The 26,582-nt window shown below is 43.3% G+C and overlaps 1 protein-coding gene across 1 annotated transcript; it reads left to right on the top strand.

Moving 5' to 3' along the window:
- On the top strand, positions 1–26,076 carry ogdhb (oxoglutarate dehydrogenase b). Its single transcript, XM_080875792.1, has 23 exons — positions 1–178; positions 1,355–1,753; positions 3,348–3,536; positions 5,697–5,790; positions 8,083–8,198; positions 12,903–13,057; positions 13,189–13,335; positions 16,667–16,757; positions 17,615–17,794; positions 17,889–18,017; positions 18,350–18,529; positions 19,383–19,535; positions 20,100–20,202; positions 20,415–20,543; positions 20,641–20,791; positions 20,991–21,118; positions 21,299–21,477; positions 21,897–21,968; positions 22,663–22,788; positions 22,871–22,943; positions 23,023–23,186; positions 23,478–23,632; positions 25,127–26,076. The coding sequence occupies exons 2-23, from the start codon at positions 1,520–1,522 to the stop codon at positions 25,221–25,223; spliced, it is 3,045 nt and encodes a 1,014-aa protein (XP_080731918.1). The 5' UTR covers positions 1–178; positions 1,355–1,519; the 3' UTR covers positions 25,224–26,076.
- Positions 26,077–26,582: the final 506 nt, after the last annotated feature.

Genomic DNA, 26,582 nt, shown 5'->3' with positions numbered 1-26,582 from the left:
TTTGTAAAGAGTTCACTATCAGGACGCTTTTCAGCACCAGGAACGAGACAGCGCTCGCGCGCGACACACACGCGCGCGCACAGACTTTAGTCTACGACAGGACCAATGACTTTCACTCATTTACAACACGGGAGGCTCCGGGGAAGGCGTCAAAAGCACCTACGAGACGGTGGAAAAGGTAACAAACTCGATACAAATGAAGTGTTATCCTAAAAGCTTTATTTAACGGGAAACTTTACTTTGAACCTGATTAATGCTTCATAGTGATAGTACGGTTTTTGAAGTGTTCTTGCTTTGTGTTTGGGATTGTATTTACTGAATGCAGATTTTAAGGTTACGAGGCTTGTTGTCTGTGTTTAGGCTTTATGCCTCCCTCAGTGAACTTAATTTTACTTTTTTTCCTGGAAAGACCCGTTAGATGTGTTATTAACCCGCGCCAGTGTTATTTTTCTGGGTTTTCGTAACTAAATTCCCCTGTGTTGTCTTACTGCTTAACTTGTGCTCACAGAAACATTCAATTAGATTGCCATAAAATGCTAAAAAGTAATGACTAGGAATACACCAAAAGCCATACATTCTCTTTTTCAGTAAAATCTGCTAAAGATTAAAGTCCAGGTTTTAAGAACTACTAAGGTGTCTTTAAAAGTGAAAGCTATTATTTTTGACATGCTTTGTTGCTTGCTGAAATAAACTGCAACATTTTGCAGCCGTTAGCGTTAGGCCTACATTTAATAGGGGTATGTGCATATAGTGTGTGAATAGTGTCCCTATATTGTATAACATAATACTGAAAACCATAACTAAATCTAAGGCTTGAATATAATAGCTAAATGCTGAGTCTTAAACCTTATAACTAAGTCATAGGCCGTATAAACATGGGGCACATCTTGCCTCTAGAGATCCCCCCTAAACCTGCATTTTTCATTAATGGTGAGCAGGGGCCTGGTTGCAAAAGTACTTCTTGTTGTTCACCTTTTAAATATTGACCAAGATTTAGGGGTAAGGAAATCACAAATTGTTAGCCACTTTTCTGTGCTTGTTAGCAACCCTCTGCTTCTTTAGCATGTAATGGTAGTCTTGGACTCCTTCCCCAGTCTTTTCTGAAATAATTGAGGCCTTAGTCCATATGCTGCCTATGGTACATATCACATTTTCAGAATTTTTAAGTAATCTCTGCAGCTACATATGGCAAAATGCATACCTGAATTTACAACTAGCACTTCATTCACATACAAGTACTGAGAAACTGAATAAAAAAATTTTTGGCCCTACCTTGTGTTTTTCCACTAAAATATATTTAATATTAGCCTTATTGGGTTTGCTCAATTACAAAATCTATATTTGGAATCTGCAGGATCCATTGGACAGTTGAGAGAAGAAAAGGGGCAGTGTCTGCAGATAAGCCAATCTCTCCATTTCAGCAAGCCAGATGGATTTGAAGACGGGCAGCTGCTGATTAGCCTGGAGGATCTCCTTGTCCAGGAGAGTGGTCCTGCAGAACTGTGACTCATCTGCTGCTATGCACCGCTTAAGGACTACGGTTGTAAGGCTTTGGCCTTTAACGGCTGTACAAATGGCCCAGAGCCTATCAAAGCCTGTACCGTTGGCAGTTAAACAGGGCTTAAGGACATCTCAGCCCGCAAGGCACCTGAACACACCTCTAGCTAGTGAACCCTTTCTTAATGGCACTAGCTCTAACTATGTGGAGGAGATGTACTACACATGGCTGGAGAATCCAAAGAGTGTACACAAGGTACAGATGAATTTAATTCTGTGTTTGATGTCGTTGTCATTTCTGCAATTATATATGTTTAAAATATGAAACTGCATGTAAAACCAACCAAGTGTCTTGGTCGGCAGAGATGACCTAATACATAACAGTGAAAAATAACTCCACCTCCATCAGTTACAGACAGGTATTAGGTTGCCTGGCATGGGACCAAAGTATGATGGTGATTAACCCATAACTGAAAAGGTGACTATGACACAGTGTTTAAATTTGTATAAAGGAGCAGAAATTTATGATGAAATTTAAAAAGATAAACAGAAACAGATTTTGAAAATAAATTGGGATGTTGGTGGTGGCTGGAGGGGAGGTCGAAAAATGGAAAATAATAATAAATAAGTACATAAATAACGACCACTAAATACACATGTAAAGAAAGAAAGTTGACAATTTTACTAAAACTTGAAAATACAAAATTTTCACACATGATCGTCAAGACACAAAATTGTCCACACCTGTACTTCTTGACATGTTGCACAGTGACAATCCACTGAAGACACATTATTAGTGGAAATCCTGGAATTTAGGTGATGGAGCTGCCTGAATAGAGTGTAAAGGATACATGACACACTCAGTGTAAATGCAATAGACAACTACCTGCACTATTCTCACTTAGGCTATTCTCACTTAGACATCACACAGAGTGTGCACTATGACACCAGTCTACATGATGAAATGCAAAAAACTGTAGTTCCTGGAGTGGCAACTTGAAGTTGCCTGCATAAATTAGTCAGTTCACATAGAATTCCATGGTTAAGTGGCCAGCCGAACATTAAAAATGTTTATTGTCCAGTCCAGAAAACAATTTTGGTGTCTATTGATAGTTTCCCCCGTTATAAAAACTGCACAGTCTGAGATTTTGTTTTATAACTCATCTTGTCAGTTGAAAGTCAAGTGTGATGTAGTTGTAGCCAATAGCTGGCTCCTAGGCCTTACTGCATCTAATTTGGTCCTGCAGTAAGGTACAGATTATCCAGAAGTTTGTGCTTCCATTGAGGTGAGTACAGTTGTAGTTACTTAACACTAATAAGCAGATATGTGTGGGTGGAGCCATAGTTTCTCAACTTGTTTGGTAGACATGGTACCGTACCCTTGCTTTCCTCTCTGACTCTCCTCCAAAATAAAAGTATAGCAGCAACCAAAATGCTTACATTGATAAATTAAAATGTGGATTCCCTTAGTCAGCCTGGGAGAATCACTGTACGCTTTGCACTAAGTACATGGTGAAAAGCTCGTAATGTAATGACTCACACTAAATTGCAAGAAGTAGTCACTCTCCTGCCCTCACACGGATATTAACTTGGGGTACAATTCATTCTTAATCTCTACAGGAGTGTGAGTAAACTGCCTTCAAAAAGTTATGTGTTTTCATTTTACCTACACTGATTTTTGTAAATCTTGCCTCATTGCCAGTTATGGCAAATGCTCCCGATAACAGTGACTTGACTTGAGTCTTGCTTAGTAATCACTGTTTAACCTAACTACGTTGGTGACAGGCTATTAATTCATGTGACTAGTTAGCATATTGCTGAGTAAACTGTCTCTTTCTTTCTCTATGCAGTCCTGGGATGTGTTTTTCCGTAATGCCAGTGCTGGGGCTCCGCCTGGTGCAGCCTATCAGGGCCCACCACACCTCAGTAGGACTTCAGAAAGACTGTCCAGTGCCCAGGCACTGGTGGGGACTCAACCCAGTGTGGAGAAGCTGGTGGAGGATCATCTAGCCGTACACTCACTTATTCGAGCATACCAGGTTAACTGCAACCACACAGAAAATGTTTTGTCTCTCATTATTGTAGAGTTAGGGTTTTTTTTTTTTCATTTTAGTTTCTGGAAGTGACACAGACTGTGTTACAAAATGCAAAGATAGTAAAACCCACTTCACATATATCATCAGTTCTCTGCTATAATCTGCAGTGAAATGATAAGGAAGCAAAATTAAAGTAAGCCTTTTCAGTTTATTCATAAAGGAAAAAACAAAAGATTAACAACTTTCAGTCTGGTGTTTTACTCTGACACGGTACACTAAAAGTAATTCTACTTTAGTTCCTTTTGCCATTAACTACTGCACAATATTTTCTTTAGTAGATTGTGGAAAGTGCGAGGCAGGTGTTCAATGCCATGGTCAATAATTAAGTTGCTGTTTATAAAACCTTACTCTAAAAAATTCAAGGTGAACGTGAAAACTGACCAAGAGCAGCTATCACCACCAAATGAGGAATAAATGGTATTTGATTTTTCAAAAATTTAGATGACTGATTGTGGACATAATTTCAGCCTTACATCCCGAATTGGCAATGTTGTGACCTCAGATTCATCTGTAAATTGAATGCTTAGTTTCCATTATTAAGAACCCTCAAATAGTCCAAGACTACACCAATGCATTATGCATTATTGGACCATTGTTCATGCAAGTCTGAGTTGATAATGGGATATAAAGAGACAGTTTCTGCCTTTGGAAATTGTGTTAGAAACTCATCAGAATGGGGAGCTGTTGTGTTTTAAAATGACACAAACGTACGTACAGGACCTGTGTACGTTTGTGTCAATATTTTTAAAGGTGCTATTGGCATGATATTCTTACCAGATGTCAATAATAATCCATCCAGTCCACACATACAAATAAAAGAAACCATAGACCCATAAACTGTGTATTAGTGAGAAATGACACAAGGAAAAGTATTGAACTGAAATATATTTACTACTTGAAAATGTTCCCTCTAAGCCTGAAGGGAAAAAGAGGGAACAAACACATGTAAGGGAAGCTCTTAAAACATGTGGTTATCCTAAATGGGTTTTCATCAAGTCAGCAAAAATGCACAGAAAAGAAGACACCAACTAGGGAGGATCAGAAAGACAAACGCAACAATATTGTCATCCCCTATGTAGCAGGTTTTTCAGAGAAACTCAGGAGAATCATCTCCAAGCACGACATCCCAGTGTACTTCAGACCCAGCCACACACTCAGACAAAAACGGGTTCATCCCAAAGACAAACTCCTAAACACAAGCTTAACAACATATTATATGCTGTACAGTGTAGTGAGGTTTGCTCAGACCTCTACATCAGAGAGACCAAACAGCCAAAAACACATGGCACAGCACAGAAGAGCCACCTCGATGGGACAAGACTTGGGTGTTCATCTGCATCTAAAGGACAGGTCACTCTTTTGAGGACACCAATGTTCACATCGTGAAAGAAGCCATCTATGTCCACTGTGAGCGACCATCTTTGAACAGAGGCCAACTGCCATGAACAACTGAACAACTGCCATCTATAATCCATTGTTGAGATCCCTTCCCAGACGCCTTAACGCCCACTCACATTCTGGGCCATTTCACCTGAGGAAATCACATGATAGGGTTTCACAGTGGGTTCACCCGAAGCTTTGGCTGATTGTGACCTACACCCGTTTTTACACCTTAGTCTGTGTGATTAGGTAGAGGATCAATAAGGGGTCCATGACCCTCTTGGGGGACTCTAGGGCTTAAAATCTGGGACTCTCCACCAGTTGATCTTAGAACTGAAGAAGAATCTCGGATGAGACGTAAAACATCTTCAAGAAACGTTCTAATTATTGATTCATTTCCGCTGGTGTCATGACTTTCCATGCCTTTTTGCACCTCCCTTTCTTCATGTGTTCAGTACTTTTTGTCTGTGTCTTTTCAATTTACAGTATTATTAATGTTTTATTTATAAACAGATTTATTTATGTAGTTATTTATGTTAAGAATAAAAATAATTAATAAATAAATGGGGAAGAATACACATAGAAATACAAAAAAAAAAATCTGTGAATGAAATAGCTGACATATAACCATTATAATTCCAATTTTCCCAGTGCACCAAAAACAGTAATGGACACTTTCAGTATCAATAATCGATGCATTGAGCCATATTCCCTTCTGTGTAGGTAAGAGGGCATCACATAGCCACGCTGGATCCCCTGGACATCAGTTGTGTAGACTTTGACGATGCCCCCTGTACTATTGGTTTCCAGAACGTCGGTGAGAACAATAATCCTGTTGCATGTTTATTCATTTTCTCTTTTTTCCGCTGGCTTTTCTTTTCCTGTTATTTTTATACTTTGATCCTTTTTGTCATGATATATTTGATACCTTTAATTGTCCCACTGCTCTTTTATCACTGATCCACTCCTTATGTACCTTCACCGACCCATTTACCCTTTCAGTTTTCTTTATCAATGTGACAACCCTGCTTTCTTATCTTTTAGCCTCCCTCCTCTTTTATTTACTATCACAGGCCCACGCTTTGTGTGTGTGTGTGTCTGTCAGAGAAAAAACATGAGTGTCAGTGCATGTGCATTTGCCATAAAACATACTTCTTTGATATTATAACTAACTATAACTAATAATAACTGTCTTGCAGCAAGTCACCCATGAAAGAAGGTGTGCTTGTTGGCTCCTGACAACCTTTGCTCAGTGGCCAATGAGGTCAAGCAGGACTTTTACAGGCTTATCTAAGTGTGCTTCAATAAAATGTTACTATGATTAGATTACAGGCAGAAACTACTTGATTATGTTACATCATCAAAGAAAACAAGGCTAGGTTTTTATGTGCGAGGTAGTTCAGAAAGGCAGAAAAGTCTAAAGATCTCCTATGTAACACGCTGACTGGGATGTATTGAATTAATAATCCCCCATGATAAGCAGAGTACTCTGTACTAATTTGCTGACAGAGATGCACAAAAAGACATAGATACAACAAGTTGCCCTGCCCCTTGTCTATCTAGTTTTGTCTTATCACGGTTTGGTGTGACGAGGACATTGCATGCTTAGATAAACACAAGCCACTCTGACGTCTTAGACCGTGTCTCTTCACTACATTGGCGCACCATTTGACCAGTAAACTTAACCTACCTTCAGCTTTAAGTACATTGCTTCTCATTATGTGTGGTTTCTGTGACTATAGATTGGAGCTTTAAAAAAGAAGGAGGGAAAAAAAGCATTAAAAAAATAACAGAGTTATGTATTTATGACAGGTTATCTGTTTCTTTCCAGGCAAGTTATTAGGAAATTACAGACCCATAAAACCAAGCTAAATGAAAAGTTAATATTACATAATGACCATGGTTCAGGAGTTTAAACCATGGATGCTGATATTAAGGGGTGATTTGCCTGACCTTGTTTGGCGAGTTAATTCAGAGCCTCGGGGTTTTGAGAAAGAAAGCTCTGTCATTTTGAGAATGTAATCAGCTGAGATTTGATGCTGCAGCTGCTGTAAAAGAGCTTTGGCCCCTGATGAATTAAAGGATAGAAAGAGAGATTTGAGATTTTAAGCTAAAATGTTCCTTAAAGGAAGACTTGACCAGTTTAATCCACAAAGATCAAACTGCTTTCGCTGCTTGTGAGATTATGTCAAGAGAACTGCATAATGGGAAATAATGGAATCATCTTGTGTTCAGGTCAGGTTGTAAGGACATATGATATGTCAGTCATTTTTAAATCAAATCAAATCCCTGTACAGCTCAATGCAAATATTATAGACAGGGGTTTAAGTTCATATGGATTCACACAGGGTAAAGATAAAAATCTTTGCAAAACTTACTTAAGCATTTTTCAGTCAAAGAAAAATTATTATAGCCACTTAATAAAAAAGATTGCAAACCATTGATGTTTCTTTGTGAATGAATTTAATTCATTTTGTTATAATAGTCAAAATGCCAGAGATAAAAAGCAATTTAAAGGCGTGAAAAGTGGCTTTACCCTGAACCTTTGAGTTAGGCAATTCAAAATGCTGTGTACTTTATAAGACATAAGATGTAAAGAAAACCCACATACATACAAAATTGATAGAACAAAGTGAAACAATTAAAAAATTACCCAAACTAATAAGATCACTAAAAGTTATGTGTAGCTGTTGTTTAACTAACAACTCTTCATGCAGAGTCTTCTACCTTAGTGTTTTAGCTGTCGCATTGTTGGTCTTTTGAAGCCAAAAGTGTTACATTTGGGCCAGAGGGTGGAAGGCTTGGTTAGGAAGCTGCGTTTACAAACTGTACAGATGCATCTTCTACATACACAGTTCTAAGTAACAGGCTAATAACAATTTCACTCACCTAAACTGGAATACTATATCTTGGATGGGCTGTATTGTTAAAATGTCAGAAACACTAACACGATACATACATTTTCTGTCGACTGTACCATTGTTTGTCTGCCTCATTTTTCTATTCTAGAAGTTGCCATTTGGTTTTGTCCTATCAATTTCACAGCCTACATATATTGTGCGATGATGGGCTGAAAGAAAGATTTTTTATTTCATTGTTTACACTGCAGGCATTTATGGGCTGGCTGAAAGTGACTTAGATAAGGTGTTCCGGCTTCCCACTACCACCTTCATTGGTGGGAATGAAAGTGCTCTGCCTCTCAGAGAGATCATATACCGCCTTGAGGTAAGGATCATATATATAAATGCTTATTTTTTAAACACAGAATGTGATGATCCAACTTGTTTGATTTCCAATGTCTTTGTGGTATAGATGTCAGGGTTCCTGGGTCGTTGACCCAGTGATTTCAGTTTGTTCATGTTCAGTTTGGTTTGCCACATTAATGTTCTCACTTCCTGTCTTTTCCCGTGTCAGCTTGTCTCCCGTGTCATTAGTCAGATTATGTTCAGCCCTGTACTCACCTGTTTCCAATCATTGTCATCATTCAACCTGTGTATTTAAGTTCCTCGGTTTCACCAGTTCTCTGTCGTGTCATTGATGTTAATGATGTATGTCTGATGTCGTCTGTATGTCCAGTCAGTCAGTCAGTCAGTCAGTCCTTTGTTCATTCATTCAGTCAGCCAGCCATTTCCTCCCTCTGTACTGTTTGCTCACTCCTTCGGCAATAAACATCCACCTTCACCTACCTGCCTGTGAGTCCAGCGTTTGGGTCCTCCTTCTCTCATCCACGACACTACCCTTGACAGAATGACACGACCCCGCGTTGTGGACCCAGCGGACCCTGAACTTTTCGAGCGGCAGGAGGCAGCGCTCCTTCGCTGGACGGAGGGGCTTCGGGGAAAACAGCGGCTCTTCGCGGAGAGAGAGCACGTCTTCGAGGGGACTCGCCTGGCTCTGGGCGGGCCTCGGAGACGCCACGTTCCCCCACCTGCTGCCTCAGCTGCACCGGAGCATTCGCCGCGGAGAGTGGGCGTCACAGCCCAAGCTTCGGCCGCTCGCTCTCCCGCCGCTTCGCTCCTCGCTCGCCCGCCAGTCTTTTCACTCTCCAGCCTTTCCGCCTCGCCACGGCACAGCGGCTACACCTCCCATCTCGGCTCAGCGGAGGCTACCGCGCCAGAGGCTCAGCCGTTTACCCGGCCCGCTTCCTCTTCCCGGGGAAAGCGGCGCACACGCCGCCATAAAACGGACTCTGTTCAGCAACTCCCGGTGGTGAGTTCCAGTGACTGTTTTCCACACCCCTCATCTGATTATCCACTTAAAACACACCACAGACTCTTTTCCGATTCATGGGGAGTTTCCCTCCTTGAGGATGATGTGGACTGGGAAGATCTTTTTTGCTCTGGCTCCCCAAAGACTGTTCAGTCAAAAACTGTAAATAGTGGTGGCAGAAAGACCGGAATACAACCCGATAGACTTGTCAGTGTCACTCACCCAGTCGTTATTTCCACTCCTATCAGTCAGCCTACACCCACTCCAGTGCCAGCTCCCAGGAGGAGGGCAGCTGCGACCCAGTCTACCTCCACACCCGCTCCTGTTTCTCGGGTGGGGGTGACTGGTGTCCAGCCACCTTCTGTGCCTGTCCCAGCGCCCAGGCTGAGGGCAGCCAGAACCCAGCCTGACCTCCCTGGAGGCTTGGAAGAGCTAACCGGTCCACCTACTACTTCACCCTTTCATCCACCTCCTGATCCAGCTTTTCACGCCCTCGCAGTATCACTGGTTAGACTAGCTGAACTGTCCCCTGCCCAGGCACCAGCCTTACGAGCCCAAGCCGTAATTTTATCTCCGTCACTAGCTCACTCTTTAGCTCAGCCATTAGCCTCACCGGCCTCTGTTTATCCGTCAGTCTCCTTAGTCCAATCAGTTCCCTCACCTGCTGTCCAGTCAGTTCAGTCACCTGTAGCTCAGTCTCCACCTGTCCTCCAGTCACCTGTAGCTCAGTCTCCACCTGTCCTCCAGTCACCTGTAGCTCAGTCTCCACCTGTCCTCCAGTCACCTGTAGCTCAGTCTCCACCTGTCCTCCAGTCACCTGTAGTCCAGTCTCCACCTGTCCTCCACTCTTCTGTAGCCCAGTCTGCCGCCCAGTGCCCTGTAGTCCAGTCGCCTCCTGTTTCCCAGTCACCTGTCCACCATCCCGTCCAGTTCCCGGACCTGCAGCCACAGCACCCAGAGCCAGCTGTGAGCCTTCCTGCTTCTCAGCCAGGGGTTTCCGCACCCGCTGGCCCGGCCGCTCCTCAGCCAGGGGTTTCCGCACCCGCTGGCCCGGCCGCTCCTCAGCCAGGGGTTTCCGCACCCGCTGGCCCGGCCGCTCCTCAGCCAGGGGTTTCCGCACCCGCTGGCCCGGCCGCTCCTCAGCCAGGGGTTTCCGCACCCGCTGGCCCGGCCGCTCCTCAGCCAGGGGCCTCCGCGCCTACTGGCCCTGCCTGTCTCCGGCCAGAGGCCTCCGCGCCTGCATCGCCTGGTCAGGCCTCTGCCTCAGCTGCACCCACGCCCGGCCCGGCCTCTGCCTCAGCTGCACCCACGCCCGGCCCGGCCTCTGCCTCAGCTGCACCCACGCCCGGCCCGGCCTCTGCCTCAGCTGCACCCACGCCCGGCCCGGCCTCTGCCTCAGCTGCACCCACGCCCGGCCCGGCCTCTGCCTCAGCTGCACCCACGCCCGGCCCGGCCTCTGCCTCAGCTGCACCCTCAGAGCCTTCGTCCGCTGCAGCCTCAGAGCCTTCGTCCGCTGCAGCCTCAGAGCCTTCGTCCGCTGCAGCCTCAGAGCCTTCGTCCGCTGCAGCCTCAGAGCCTTCGTCCGCTGCAGCCTCAGAGCCTTCGTCCGCTGCAGCCTCAGAGCCTTCGTCCGCTGCAGCCTCAGAGCCTTCGTCCGCTGCAGCCTCAGAGCCTTCGTCCGCTGCAGCCTCAGAGCCTTCGTCCGCTGCAGCCTCAGAGCCTTCGTCCGCTGCAGCCTCAGAGCCTTCGTCCGCTGCAGCCTCAGAGCCTTCGTCCGCTGCAGCCTCAGAGCCTTCGTCCGCTGCAGCCTCAGAGCCTTCGTCCGCTGCAGCCTCAGAGCCTTCGTCCGCTGCAGCCTCAGAGCCTTCGTCCGCTGCAGCCTCAGAGCCTTCGTCCGCTGCAGCCTCAGAGCCTTCGTCCGCTGCAGCCTCAGAGCCTTCGTCCGCTGCAGCCTCAGAGCCTTCGTCCGCTGCAGCCTCAGAGCCTTCGTCCGCTGCAGCCTCAGAGCCTTCGTCCGCTGCAGCCTCAGAGCCTTCGTCCGCTGCAGCCTCAGAGCCTTCGTCCGCTGCAGCCTCAGAGCCTTCGTCCGCTGCAGCCTCAGAGCCTTCGTCCGCTGCAGCCTCAGAGCCTTCGTCCGCTGCAGCCTCAGAGCCTTCGTCCGCTGCAGCCTCAGAGCCTTCGTCCGCTGCAGCCTCAGAGCCTTCGTCCGCTGCAGCCTCAGAGCCTTCGTCCGCTGCAGCCTCAGAGCCTTCGTCCGCTGCAGCCTCAGAGCCTTCGTCCGCTGCAGCCTCAGAGCCTTCGTCCGCTGCAGCCTCAGAGCCTTCGTCCGCTGCAGCCTCAGAGCCTTCGTCCGCTGCAGCCTCAGAGCCTTCGTCCGCTGCAGCCTCAGAGCCTTCGTCCGCTGCAGCCTCAGAGCCTTCGTCCGCTGCAGCCTCAGAGCCTTCGTCCGCTGCAGCCTCAGAGCCTTCGTCCGCTGCAGCCTCAGAGCCTTCGTCCGCTGCAGCCTCAGAGCCTTCGTCCGCTGCAGCCTCAGAGCCTTCGTCCGCTGCAGCCTCAGAGCCTTCGTCCGCTGCAGCCTCAGAGCCTTCGTCCGCTGCAGCCTCAGAGCCTTCAGCCTCAGAGCCTTCAGCCTCGCCTGGGTCTGGAGCTAAACGGCCATTTTCTAGACCGCTGGCTAGGCCTCTGGCCGGGCGCCATCGCCGTCGTGGGCGGCCCACAGACCCTCTTCGCCTGAGTGGCCGCCGTCGCCTTCCGCACGGCCGGCCCCCCGACCGCCTTCGCCTGAGTGGCCGCCGTCGCCTTCCGCGCGGCCGGCCCCCCGAACTGTGCCCACGTCGCCGCCGTTGCTTTCCACGCGGTCGGCCCCCGGACCAGTGCTGTCGCCGTTGCCGTCCGTACGGTCGGCCCCCTGAACTGTCTCGTCTCGGCCACGGGCCGCGTGGACGCCCACCTGAACTGTCTCGTCTCGGCCACGGGCCGCGTGGACGCCCACCTGAACTGTCTCGTCTCGGCCGCGGGCCGCGGGGGCGCCCACCTGAACTGTCTTGGTGTGGACTCCGTCCCTCCGTCCTGGGCCCCCTCCGCCCACCCTGTTCTGGGTTTTTTTTTTTCTTCTTTCTCTTTTGGCCGTCGGGTGCCGGCCTTTGAAGGGGGGGGGTACTGTCAGGGTTCCTGGGTCGTTGACCCAGTGATTTCAGTTTGTTCATGTTCAGTTTGGTTTGCCACATTAATGTTCTCACTTCCTGTCTTTTCCCGTGTCAGCTTGTCTCCCGTGTCATTAGTCAGATTATGTTCAGCCCTGTACTCACCTGTTTCCAATCATTGTCATCATTCAACCTGTGTATTTAAGTTCCTCGGTTTCACCAGTTCTCTGTCGTGTCATTGATGTTAATGATGTATGTCTGATGTCGTCTGTATGTCCAGTCAGTCAGTCAGTCAGTCAGTCCTTTGTTCATTCATTCAGTCAGCCAGCCATTTCCTCCCTCTGTACTGTTTGCTCACTCCTTCGGCAATAAACATCCACCTTCACCTACCTGCCTGTGAGTCCAGCGTTTGGGTCCTCCTTCTCTCATCCACGACACTACCCTTGACAATAGATACCCATATAGATGCTGATTTAGATACCCATATATCAGCAGATACACACAGCCAAGAAAAGTTGTAACAGGAACCTCTTTTTTATCCAAACTAATACAAACGTAACTTTTTTTTGTCTCTTAGAGAGCTTACTGTCAACACATCGGTGTAGAGTTTATGTTTATTAATGACATGGAACAGTGCCAATGGATCAGACAGAAGTTTGAGACTCCAGGAGTCATGCAGTGCACTCTGGAGGAGAAGAGGACCCTACTGGCCAGAATGATCCAGTCAACCAGGTGTGTCTGTGGTGCTTCACTTTCTTAGTACGCCTCAACAAATAACTAAAAGTTTAAAAGGCCTTTCTCAGTCTGATGGAAGTGTAAAGTTCCGAGCCACAGTGTGAAACACCACAACCAACTTTTTGCAGGTTTGAGGAATTTCTCCAAAGGAAGTGGTCTTCAGAGAAGCGCTTTGGCCTGGAAGGTTGTGAGTCGCTCATTCCAGCCCTGAAGACCATCATTGACAAGTCCAGTCAGAGTGGAGTGGAGAGTGTAATCATGGGAATGCCACACAGGTGCCATGGCTATGAATTTTACCTTTTGCATATCGATGACCAGCAAATTCAGTTCTAATTCAATTCAATTTTATTTATGTAGCAAAAAATCACAAAAACAGCTGCCTCAAGGCACTTTATATTGTAAGATAAAGACCCAACAGTAATAGAGATGAACTAGAGAAAACCCCAACGATCAGATGACCCTCTATGAGTAAACATGTTGGCAACAGTGATAGGGAAAAACTTCCTTTTAACAGGAAGAAATCTCTTCCTATTGCAGGGTAACTAAGGGAAGATCCAGCCCAAATTTTATGCTGTGTTAAAAAGGAAAGTTTTAAGCCTAAAAGTAGAGAGGGTGTCTGTCGCCCAAGTCCAAACTCTGAGCTTATTCCACAGAAGAGAGCCCTGAAAGCTCAAGGCTCTGCCTCCCATTCTACTTTTGAGTACCCAAGGAATCACAAATAAACCAGCAGTCTGAGAGCAAAGTGCTCTTTTAGGGTGATACAGTACTAAAGCAGAGATTTGCAAAGGTGTGCCAATATAAAACTCTGAGGCCTTTTTTGTTGGAGATGGTGTTAGAAGTATAGGAGGGGTAGAAGATGGGCAACAACAAAATTCCAGTGCAATACCTCTAAAATGCAGTAAGGTGGAAGTGTTGCAAGTTCCTCTTCTAAATTCTTGCAGGGTCTGGTTCTGAGTTCCTTGAGGGTTTGATTGATCTTGTTTTTTAGTGTGGGTAATCTAGACTCTTGGGGTAATCAGGACTGTGCAACACCAGGCAGAACACATTCCCTCTTAGGCAGAACGGAAAGAAAGGAAACACACACGCAAAGAAAGCTCTTAAATGCACAAGAAAGAAGGTCAGAAATCAACCAGGGAGAAACAGAATAACAAATGGAACAGCATTGTCATCCCTGCTGAAGCAGGTTTATCAGAGAAATTCAGATAATTTTTCCAAGCACTCCAGACCCAGTCACACCCTCAGATAAAAAGAAAAGGCTTGTTCATCCCATGGATAACGCTCCCCTACATACATAGGTCAGAGTGGTTTTACAAGTAAAATACCCAACAATGCAGTGGTGTAAAGCACACAACCTGTTCACTGAAGTGACGAATCAAGCTTCTCCATCTGGCAATCCAATGGATAAGCGTGGTTTTGTCAGTTGCCAAGAGAACAAAATTTGCCAGACTGCATTGTTCCAAGTGTAAAGTTTCATGGAGGAAGGTTGTTTTTTTGTTTTTTTTTGGCGGGCTCGGCCACTTCCAGTAAATGGAAATCTTAATGCTTCAGCATACTAAGATATTTTGTACAATTTCATGCTTTGTGGGAATAGTTTGAAGGTGCCCCCTTCCTGCTTCAAAATGACTCCATACCACTGGGCAAAGTAAGTTCCATAAAGACATGGAGAGCGGGTTTGGTGCGGAAGAACTTTGGTGGGGACTGGCCTGCACAGAGTACTGACCTTAACTTAATAGAACACCTTTGGAATGAATGCAAACCAGGCCTTTTCGTGCACAGTCAGTGTCTGACCTTAAAAAATATAGTGTGACTGCAAAGGGTGGGTAGACATCATATTAAACCCTGTGGATTAAGGTCTGTGAAGGTTCTCAGTCATCCAGGTCATTGTAGTCAAAGGAGCTTGCAAAGAAAAGCGTCTGGACTTCTTTAAGTTGCTTGAAGACGTTTCACCTCTCATCCGAGAAGCTTCTTCAGTTCTAAGGTCAAATGGTGGAGAGTCCCAGATATAAACCTAGTGGGAGTAAACCCCCACAGAGGGACAAAAGGACCCCCTGATGATCCTCTAATCGCCTGAGCCAAGGTGTGAAACTGGGTGTGGGTCCCAATCAGCCAGAGTTTCGGGTGTGTTCATTGTGAAACCTGGCCCCACCTTATCATGCGAATTCCTGAGGTCAGATGGCCCAGGATGTGAGTGGGCGTTAAGGCGTCTGGGAAGGGATCTCAAAACTGGATTATAGATGGCAGAGAGTTGGTGTCGTAAACCCCCGCCTCTGTTCAAAGATGGTCGCTCACAGTGGACATAGATGGCTTCTTTCACTCCTCTTTCAAACCATCTGTCCTCTCTGTCCAAAATGTGAACATTGGCATCCTCGAAAGAGTGTCCTTTATCCTTAAGATGCAGATGGACTGCTGAGTCTTGTCCTGTGGAGGTGGCTCTTCTGTGTTGTGCCATGCGCTTGTGAAGTGGCTGTTTGGTCTGTCCAATGTAGAGGTCTGGGCATTCCTCGCTGCACTGTACAGCATACACCACATTGTTAAGACTGTGTTTTGGCGTTTTGTCTTTCGGGTGAACCATCGGGCCATCTGACCTCAGGAATTCGCATGATAAGGTGGGGCCAGGTTTCACAATGAACTCACCCGAAACTCTGGCTGATTGGGACCCACACCCAGTTTCACACCTTGGCTCAGGCGATTAGAGGATCATCAGGGGGTCCTTTTGTCCCTCTGTGGGGGGTTACTCCCACTAGGTTTATATCTGGGACTCTCCACCATTTGACCTTAGAACTGAAGAAGCTTCTCGGATGAGAGGTGAAACGTCTTCAAGCAACTTAAAGAAGTCCAGACGCTTTTCTTTGCAAGCTCCTTTGACCTGTGGATTAAGAATATGATTTCACTCAAGTTCATAAAGTTGTGAAGGCAGACAAGCAAATACTTTTGGCAATGTTGTGTAACTCGACAGTTAGCAGCTTGCAGCTACCTACATCATAGTTCTTTCAGCAGGTGTTAAACGCAGAGTACAAGGATGTAGTGTACCATGTCCACATATTGAGAAAGAAAGGCCCCATGCACCAACACCAGAGCTGAACTAAAACTGTCCACAAGCTTCTGAAATTTTTTTCATCCTCAGCAGTTTACACAAATGATCCCCACTCTTACTGGTTGGTATTGTCTTTTGGTCATACTGGGCAAGTTCAAGTACAAAATGACCAGACTGACCACAAAAAAGACAGCTTCAACTTGGTTCTCAGCTGCTATTCCTCAGGTGCTAGTATAGCCTGACTGAGCTGCATTGGCCCCTCAGAATGGCGAACAGAGGAGCTTTAAGTGCTGTACTGGAAGTGGAAGGCAGGGAGAACCAAAGGGCAGAATCGGGACGGGAACTACAGCCAGAGGAAGGCTGAGACTTGTCGTTCCATTCCTTGTTTTGTTCATATAGGTGATTGTCTACACTAATAGTAAGAGCCACAAATTCATTTAAACTCTTCAGCTCTTCACTGGTAGCCAATTCAAACCTGTTGCATCTCTGTTAGGAATGTGCAGAAATGTGTTACAAAGGTAGAATTACTGTATCTTTATTGAAGTGTTTTTATTCCTCTTATGTGTCTTCAGAGGCAGACTGAATGTGCTGGCAAATGTGATCCGGAAGGAGCTGGAGCAAATCTTTTGTCAGTTTGACTCTAAGTTAGAGGCTGCGGATGAGGTTTGAACATTATTTAGTTAGATTTAGTCAAGAGCAATGAAACAGATTTACACAAAAAATATAACTATGACAGTGCTTGTGTTAATGATAACAACTGATGTTTGGAAAATGTGTTTAGGCACATGAATAACTTTAAAAATGATTGACACTCTTTAGCTGAGAAAGCCTCTTTTTTCCAACCAGAAGGTATCAATAGTAACTATGATGGGGTCCAGTTAAAAGTGGGGTACAAATTAGTAGTGCTCCCCATCTGTCACACAGAGACAGCAAAGAGGTGGTACTAACTAAACCCAGAGGTGAGAGGTGAACGATAGCTGTTATTAAGAAAATGTTATGTAATCAAAATCAAACAAAAGGGGAATCAAATCAAATCAAAACCTGAGAAAAAAAACAAAGTAAGACACCTGTTCAGCTTTTCAGCAGTTCTCATTCACTGCAATTATGGCTTACACAAGTACGTTGGTTAGGTTAGCTGTTAAGAACAAGCTAAAAAGCCAATGTCAGTATGCCATGCAATTATTAAAATATGTGACCTGCCACATGTATTTAACTCTAGCATATTAATTCAACTGTAGACTGATGGCTGCAGAATGCAGAGGTATATCTAAAAGGGGAACATGCAGTGGCACAGCACCTTCCTAAAATATAAATTTATTACATTAAGTGCGATATTACTGTTTTTATAGATCAATAAAAGTAGCAGATTATTATGTTGGGTTATTAAATTCAGGTTAACATTAGCTCCACCTGCAATATTAAAATTGTGTAGGCCGTCTATTGAATAGCACATGTGCACATATGTTATTAATAAAAATAAATAAAGATGAAAGGTTCAGCATCTGACTTTGTGCTCTCAGGGTTCTGGCGATGTGAAATATCACTTGGGGATGTATCACAGGAGGATGAACCGGGTCAGTGACAAGTACATGACATTGTCTCTCGTGGCAAACCCCTCCCACTTGGAGGCCGTTGATCCAGTGGTGCAGGGAAAGACCAAAGCTGAGCAGTTCTACTGTGGGGACACTGAGGGAAAGAGAGTATGTTGAATTTTTTTCTTTACCATATAAACAGAAGACAATGTCTCCGTGGATGTTTTCCAATATGTTTGCATTTTGGTGAATCATTTTGCAGGTGATGTCTATTCTCCTTCATGGCGATGCTGCATTTGCAGGTCAGGGTATAGTGTATGAGACATTCCACCTGTCTGACCTGCCATCCTACACCACACATGGTACAATACACGTGGTGGTCAACAACCAGGTATGGACTGTTCGATTCAGTTTGTTACGTTTAAAATTCTTTCAGCAGTTATCAAGTTTATGGTATGGACAGGTATTTCAACAAATAGATCACTTAATTGTTATAATAATAATAATGGTTTTGTAACTGAATTAGTTTTCCCCAGATAAAACTAGGCTTCTGGAGTATGGATTATTGAATATACACTAAAAGTACTTTTGAATTGACCATAATACTGTGTATTTAACACTGCGTGTGAATTGCTAGAATTGCAGTTCCAGTAGTTAAAATGAGCACAGTGTCATAACTGTAACTGGTTTTAATATACATGTGTGTTACTCTTGCCCACATAGATTGGTTTTACGACAGACCCCAGGGTGGCTCGTTCATCTCCGTACCCAACCGATGTAGCTCGAGTGGTCAATGCACCCATCTTTCACGTTAACGCAGATAATCCAGAGGCTGTGATGTATGTGTGCAAAGTTGCAGCTGAATGGAGGAACACATTCCATAAAGATGTCGTTGTAGACCTGGTAAAAATGCTCGTTATTATAACTTTTTGTTAACCACCAAGTAAAATGACCCTGACTGAAACTGCTGTTATTTAAGAAAAAATACTTTGAAAACAGGAAACACTTTTACTAACTATAACCCGAAATAATGAAAGTAAATCTGTGAACAAAGCATAAAGTAGGAGTAAGCATGTTTCCAACATCTAAAAAGGGCATTAAGCCCCATCTGACCTTAGAAACATGACGGTTTAATTCAATTCAGTCCAATTTTTGATTAATCCAATAAAGGATCATTTGTTAGAAGCAGTCTAGAAAAACACAGACACACACACACACACACAAATGAACTAAATCAAGGTAAAAACTTTAAAAGTGAGGAGTTTAGAATAATGGGTAGTAGTAGTTTACAGTCAGGTGAAGCATGATGATACCCTAATGGCAACAAAAAATAGAATAGAATAGAATAGAATAGCCCTTTATTATCATTGTACATGTACAATGAAATTGTGGAGAATGAAATATTCATTCTCAGGGTGCGTTCAGAAAAGGCTAGAATACCTGTTGCTATCTCAAGGATTAGTTGGTTGCTAAAAGAAGCTACGTCTATTTGCTTCACTTATCTTCCAGTTATCTTAGACTTTAACAATACTGTGTGGATGTGAAATGAGCCAGTAGAAGAAAAAATAATAGAGTCAAAAGACTAATTAAAATGATAGATGGTGGGATCAGCTGTTGTCATTTAAATGGACTGTCACTTTACTGCACTGTGCCAACAAGTGTGCCAGTCAGTACTGACATACTAAATTTTCATACAGCATACAGGGTCAAATAGGTGATCAGAAAAACAAACATAAACATTTGCCTCTTCACTCAGGTGTGTTACAGACGGAACGGACATAATGAGATAGATGAGCCCATGTTCACACAGCCGCTGATGTACAAGCGCATCAAGAAGCAGAAAGGAGTCCTGCAGAAATTTGTTGAAAAACTCATTGATGAAGGAGTCGTCACAACTCAAGAATATGAGGTAAAGCTGCCTGCACACCTGTGCTGTAGATGGTTATGAAGCATGCAAATTGTAGACAAAGACACAATATAACTTCTTCTGACCTCCAAGTGGATTTGATTTTTGGCTGCAGTTTTAAACTCTATCACACATTTAGCTTGAGCTTACTCAGTCCGAAGATGATGATCATTGTCAGGATTTTATACCAAATGAAAAAGCTCAGCTAATTCTTTGAGACTGATCAAGTAACACACAGATTTCTCATGTGGACAGCTGTCACTGACAGTCAACTCCAGTCTATATGACGTAATGGACCTTCTCAGCAGGTTGAGTGTTAAAGTGTGAATTTTAGAGAGCCATTCAAGAGAGCTAACCTCAAGTTTTCTGAAAATCTTGTGAATGCTAAAACTCGAGAAGGAAGTCACTTAGGATTTTGTAATTACCATAGGTGTGTCTACTAGGAGGCTGCCACCAGTATTTTACTTATACTGTTGCTATCAGTTACTAGATTAAAAATCACAATGAAGATAAAAAGAAAGACTAAATTTTCTCATTAGATGCCCAACTTGCATTGATCTCTTGCAGGAGGAAGTAGCCAGTTATGACAAAATCTGTGAGGAAGCTTATACTCGCTCCAAAGATGAAAAGATCCTACACATCAAGCACTGGCTAGATTCACCCTGGCCCGGTATGACTACATGTTGTTAATGAAGCTAAACCATTTCTGTGTGTTGTTTTTTTAACTCCCTATTTTGTCAAGAAATTAACATCAAACACAATAAATTAAGACAGAATACAATGAATACAACTGAATACACAGAATATTTTTGAATCTTGGGCAAGAAGGGCATCCCATGCATGCCTCTTGCTTTTAATGCTTTTGTGTGTCTGTGTATTTAGGCTTTTTCACACTGGAGGGTCAGCCTAGAAGTATGACCTGTCCTTCGACTGGCATCAGCGAGCAAGCGCTCAGCCACATTGGCAACATTGCTGCATCTGTCCCAGTGCAGGATTTTGCTATACATGGAGGTGCCCTCACGTCTCTTGTGACAAAAATGAAGATCCACTGAATGTACTTTCAAGCTGTTTTAGACCTGGATTTTCTGCATTGGTGTTCATGTTGTAGGGTTGAGTCGTATCCTAAAGGGACGTGCAAATATGGTGAGCCAGCGACTGTGTGACTGGGCTCTAGGGGAGTATATGGCCTTTGGCTCTCTGCTCAAGGAGGGAATCCATGTGCGTCTCAGTGGTCAGGATGTGGAGAGGGGCACGTTCAGGTAAGAAATAGATGTACTATCTATGTACATATTTATGTAGCCAACTTCCTAAGAATAAAATATCAAGAGGTGATTGCATCTAAATCTCTTTGACCTGTGCTTGTATTAATTTCTTCACCTGCATCTTATCTCTGAATTTAAAAAAAAAAAAGGACAAACTCAGTCATACCACTCATTTTTTTCTGGTTATATTTCACAGCCATCGACACCATGTTCTTCATGACCAAAATACTGACAAAAGGATGTGCATCCCAATGAATTATATCTCCCCTGATCAAGCTCCTTACACTGTGTGTAACAGCTCTCTATCTGAATATGCAGTGCTGGGTAGGTAACATAAACACAATAAAGTACCAAAATCTGGTGCGTTTTGCATGATTCTTTGCCTACCTCTCTGTCTCCCACAGTACCTGAAGTACAGTATTTCACAGTTGAAGTGTCACTTTTCAATTTGCTGGCATGTTTCAACATCAAGGCTTCCGTTTCATTCTTCTCTCCCATGTGCAGGTTTTGAATTAGGCTTTGCTATGGCCAGTCCCAATGCACTGGTTCTATGGGAGGCCCAGTTTGGAGACTTTCACAATACAGCCCAGTGCATCATCGATCAGTTTATCAGCTCGGGACAGGCCAAGTGGGTCAGACAGAATGGCATAGTGTTGTTGCTTCCTCATGGCATGGAGGGAATGGTAAGAATTTAATCTACCACATTCCACATGTATCTCAATTTGATTTGTCTCACCATCAGAGTTTGGGATTGTATTACCACCTTATAATGCAACGCCTGCCTTGTATCGATGTCTTCTTGATTTTACGAATTGTTATATTTTTAATACTATTCTATGGGCTTGCACTGTCAGAGCACAAATCACTTATGTCTCTGTGTAAAACTGTGGGGTACTGTGTTGTACTGGAACAAAATGTTTATTCTGTCCATGGTAGTAAAATTATTTTGATGCAAATGAAAGGACATATATGGATACATAGTGCCTTATGTGTTACTAATAAACTTGAGATCTGCAATATCACATATAAACAAACCTTAAATACACTACAGGAAAGAAAACTGCATCACATTTGTATTGCTTCCATTTCCTTTTCATCACAGGGTCCAGAGCACTCATCTGCACGCCCTGAAAGATTTCTACAGATGTGCAATGATGACCCAGATGTATTCCCTGTGAGTTTGTGTCAGAATGTCATTAAGGAATCATAGTCTGTCAAGTAAATGATTTTCAAGTCTGAAAAGAGAAGGAATTTCAGAAGTTAAATCAGCATTCTTTTTAATGGCCAGCAGGGGGAACTCTACAGCCAAAAACAATCTGTATCTAGGGAATCTATGACCTAAGTAAACATACAACATTATCTTCATTTTGTGCATTTTGAGCATGCTTTAGTGTAAGCCTGTGTCATGGTTGATATGTTTCTCAGTTATATCAGTCCTTAATCAGCCCATCTGGTTTTAAAAAACTTAGTTCAGCTAGAGGCTTCAACAGCAAAAACAATGGGTGGCATCACAGTAACTACGTATGTTAAGGACAGAGTGGAACATGCAGTGCAGGTTGGATTCGTATTTTGCCACAATTAAAAATATCTTTCTGTTTTTCTTTGGACTCATTAGTAATTTTCCGTCCTCTTCTGTCTTTGTCAGAGTCATATTTTTTATTTGATTAATTTACCTTAGTACCTAAACAAATTAAATAATTGGAACAAATAATTCTGTTCTTTTGAATTTTTGAATTAAATAATTGTATTGTGTACATTTTGTCATCAGGTTGACTAAACTTTTCTTATCTTTTTTAATCTTCCACGTAAAATTTTGTATGTTGTATTGTAATTTCTGTTTGTTTTTTTACTTCATTGTATGTTGGCAGAAACTGTCTGAAGACTTTGCCATGCATCAGCTTTATGACTGTAACTGGATTGTTGTGAACTGCTCTACTCCTGCAAACTACTTCCACGTTCTCCGCAGACAGATCCTGCTGCCTTTCAGGAAGCCCGTAAGACATATATACCAAAACATGCAAGATAAAGAGTCAATTGAAATTATGAACATGTTCTATGCTCTGTCTTTAATCGCAGCTCATAGTACTAACTCCAAAGTCGCTGTTGCGCCACCCTGAGGTTAAGTCCAGCTTTGATGATATGCTTCCAGGTGAGTACAGATCAAAAGAGTGCAAAAGAACTTTTAAAATATTTGGTTATTTTCTGTTTTTATGAATTCTGTCATGCAGGCACACATTTCAGGCGTCTAATCCCAGATAATGGGCATACAGCCACCAACCCTGAGAAGGTGAAGAGACTAATTTTCTGCACCGGCAAGATTTACTATGAACTGACCCGGGAACGCAAGAACAGAGGCATGGACGAAGCTATTGCTGTTGTACGCATCGAGCAGGTAATCAGTGTTTTGGTAAAACTGTTGTGTAAGTCTGTAAAAAGCTGAAACTGAATCTGAGACTGTGGAGTGACTCGTTTAGTCTAATGTCAAGGCAATTTCACACTTCACATACTTCACTGCTGTACAGGTAAAACAATGGTGGCATGGCCTTATAGTGTGCAGTATTTGTCTGCCTTAAGTCAATCACAGCACCTTGTTAGGCAACACCGCACAGACTTCCACACCAAAAGTAGCAGAAACTTGAGTGTTCATTCCAACCACATTGTGGCATCTTTCTTTTTTTGGCAGCTGTCACCATTCCCCTTTGATCTGGTGAAAGAAGAGGCTGATCACTATCCAAATGCAGATTTGGTTTGGTGTCAAGAAGAGCACAAAAACCAAGGCTACTATGACTATGTCAAGACCCGCATCAGCACCACCATCGGTCACACACGCCCCATCTGGTAAGTTTGACTTTAGCTGACTGTACACCTGAAGACAGGGCAGTATACCAGTCCATTTACCAATATGTTCACTATTGTTCGTCTCCACATGTCTAAACCACCATGCTTGTCTCACTAACTATGTCTTTAAACCCTCAATCTAAACTGTCCCTCTGATATATCTAATCGAGTCCATTCTGGTCTTTTTGGTTGTCCCAAACCATACATCATAACAGGTCTTACTAGTCTTGTAAAACTTCCCTTTCATTTGTGCTGCCATTCTTCTGTCACATATCATACCTGATTTATCGCCCCTCTGATATAATCATTTCTAATCCTGTTCAACTCTGCCTTTTGTTTTTGTTTTTTTAGTGCCACCCAACTATAAAACTTAGCAGGTCTGTCTGCCATCTATTAAACATTTCCTTTCATTCTTACTGCTATCCTTCTGTCATACATCACCCCTGACACTTGCCTCCACTCACTGCACCCCATGTGCACTCCTATCTTCACCAGTCTTGCTTTGGATGGTTTACCCCAGATATTTAAACTCATCCACCTTCACTGTTACACTTGTCTCTTTCTAATTCACACACATGTATTCTTCATGTACCTTCTTCTCCCCAGTGCATACCTCTGCAGACCCTCGTTTCCCTGATGCCTACTTTCACTACAGGCTATAATGTCAAACATCATAGTAGACACAGCCTGACCTCATCTGTCAACCTGTCCAAGACCAATACAAAAAGGAAGGCGCTCAGTGCCAATCCCTGATGTAATCTCAGTCCCACCATGAACCCATCTGCATCTTCTACCACACACCTCACCACTGTCTTGCATGTCCTGCACTTGCCTCACATATTTCTCTGCTATTCCTGACTTTGTAGTACAGTATCACATTTCCTCTTGGCACTTATATGCTTTATCTAGTGCTACAAAGACACCGTGCAACTCCTTCTGACCTTCACTCTTTTGTAGCACACTGCTGCTCACTGATAGTCACCTGTCTTTGTCTTCATGGTCATCAGTTTTTATTTATTTGCACATTTATCGAATGCTTTAAAAAAAAAAAACATTCACACACACTATCATTATACTTGGGCACATGGACAGGAGGATCCAGGGTTTGATCCCCTGACATTTTGACTGGTAAATGGATCACCCTACCACCTAAGCTACAGCCATCCTGCAGGACACATTGAATTGCATCATGAGCAGTGATATTATAGTAAACAGGAGTGAGAACTCATACATCATTTAGAGGCCATGTCAGTACACAAACACACAGCAGACGTTTAATGTTGTGACTTTTAAATGTTGAGACTTTTAAATGTTGAATAAACTCACAGCCTCATTCCACTGTTCTTCACTCATATTTTGTGTTTAATTTACTCCCAAAAAGAGGAAAAGGCATCTGTAAACAAAAAAGAAAGACCTGTAAACCAGGTTAAAGGTGATTGTTATTGGCAGTATTGTTCTTTTTTTTTTAATGTGTGTGTGTGTGTGTGTGTGTAGCTATGCTGGTCGCGAGGCTGCAGCAGCTCCAGCCACTGGAAACAAGCACACTCACAAGATGGAGCTGCAATATTTGCTGGACACAGCACTGAACTGAATCTACATTGATACTAAGGGCTGATGATCTCCCACCACTCTGGGATCTAGCCTATCTGCAGAGCTTCAGAGAATCCAGACCGGCTTCACCATTTTCCAGAAATTTTACGTCATTGTGTTTTTACTTCAGTATTTTTACAGATTAGAATTGTAAACAGATGTAATCTCAAAACACACAATGACTTTTAACACTATTACCAACTATTACAATCTCATGTTTACAGTGAAGGACGCCACTAGAGAAAACTCTGATGATATGCCTGTAATCCATCTGTGAATTTAGACAAATTACAGTTTTAAGACTGTAATATTTTATTTTTCTTATATTCAGTCAGATAATTAATCCAGATCAAATCTTCAAATAATATTATTGATGTGTGGTATACTGTTTTGGGTCAAACAATCAGAAACATTCCCCAAAAGTTGATTCTGTTCATCTGGACCTAGTGTTTTCAGTGGGAGATGCATTTCCTTCGGTGGTGCTAGTTTCAGTCATTATGCAAATGTACTGTTTATAAAATTGGGGAAACCTGCAGTCAGCTGAGACTGAAGAAGTCACTTGACGAAATGTTTCTCCCACCAAAAACGCTTCGTCCAGATGAACAGAATCAACCTTTGGAGAATTACAAAATCAGAAACATTAATGATGTTCATATTTTAAGGAAGAAAACGAGGATAGTTCTTTTCTGGCATTTTAGCACACTTTGCTCCAGAGTGGCTCCAACAGATTTCAGAAACAACATCACAGGTCTGTGGTCCAGAAAAGTGCAGTCCTAAGTATAAAGAACTAACTTGTATTTTTATTATTATTATACACATTCTGTTTTCATTGATCTTGGCAAATAAAGCTTTTTGAATAGTCCTGCTTTTGCTCTTCAATATTTCACAAATATATAATTTACAATTTTGCACTTTTTCTTTTATACATGTAATCAAGAAGCTGCAGAGAAGTCAGTCACCATTGTAACCAAAGATCTTCTAAATACTCAAGATCTCCCAATCATGCTCACGAGAAAGCCCCGAATAGAATTTGTAGATTAACCTCATTTTTCTTTTGGACATTTTCTTTATACTTTCACTTCTTTCTAAAGAGTAGAGATAAGAATTCACAATGAGTCACTTTAGAATGCAAGGAGCTGCCTCTTGATCACCGTCATCTTCACCCACCACAACCAGCATACATGGCATACAAGATGGCTCAGGTGCAATTGTAGTCCTGCAGCAACATTAATATGATGTTGCAGGATCAACACAGTCCTATCACATACACCACATGGACAAACAGAGGCAAAAGAATGTAGTGGACATGGAATGGAGTACTCTGAAAAATATATCCCAGTCTTATCGTGCAAATAGTGTT

Source organism: Rhamphochromis sp. 'chilingali' (genome assembly GCF_963969265.1).
Source record: "Rhamphochromis sp. 'chilingali' genome assembly, chromosome: 2".
NCBI lineage: Eukaryota > Metazoa > Chordata > Actinopteri > Cichliformes > Cichlidae > Rhamphochromis > Rhamphochromis sp. 'chilingali'.
This window is presented reverse-complemented; position numbering and strand designations above follow the sequence as displayed.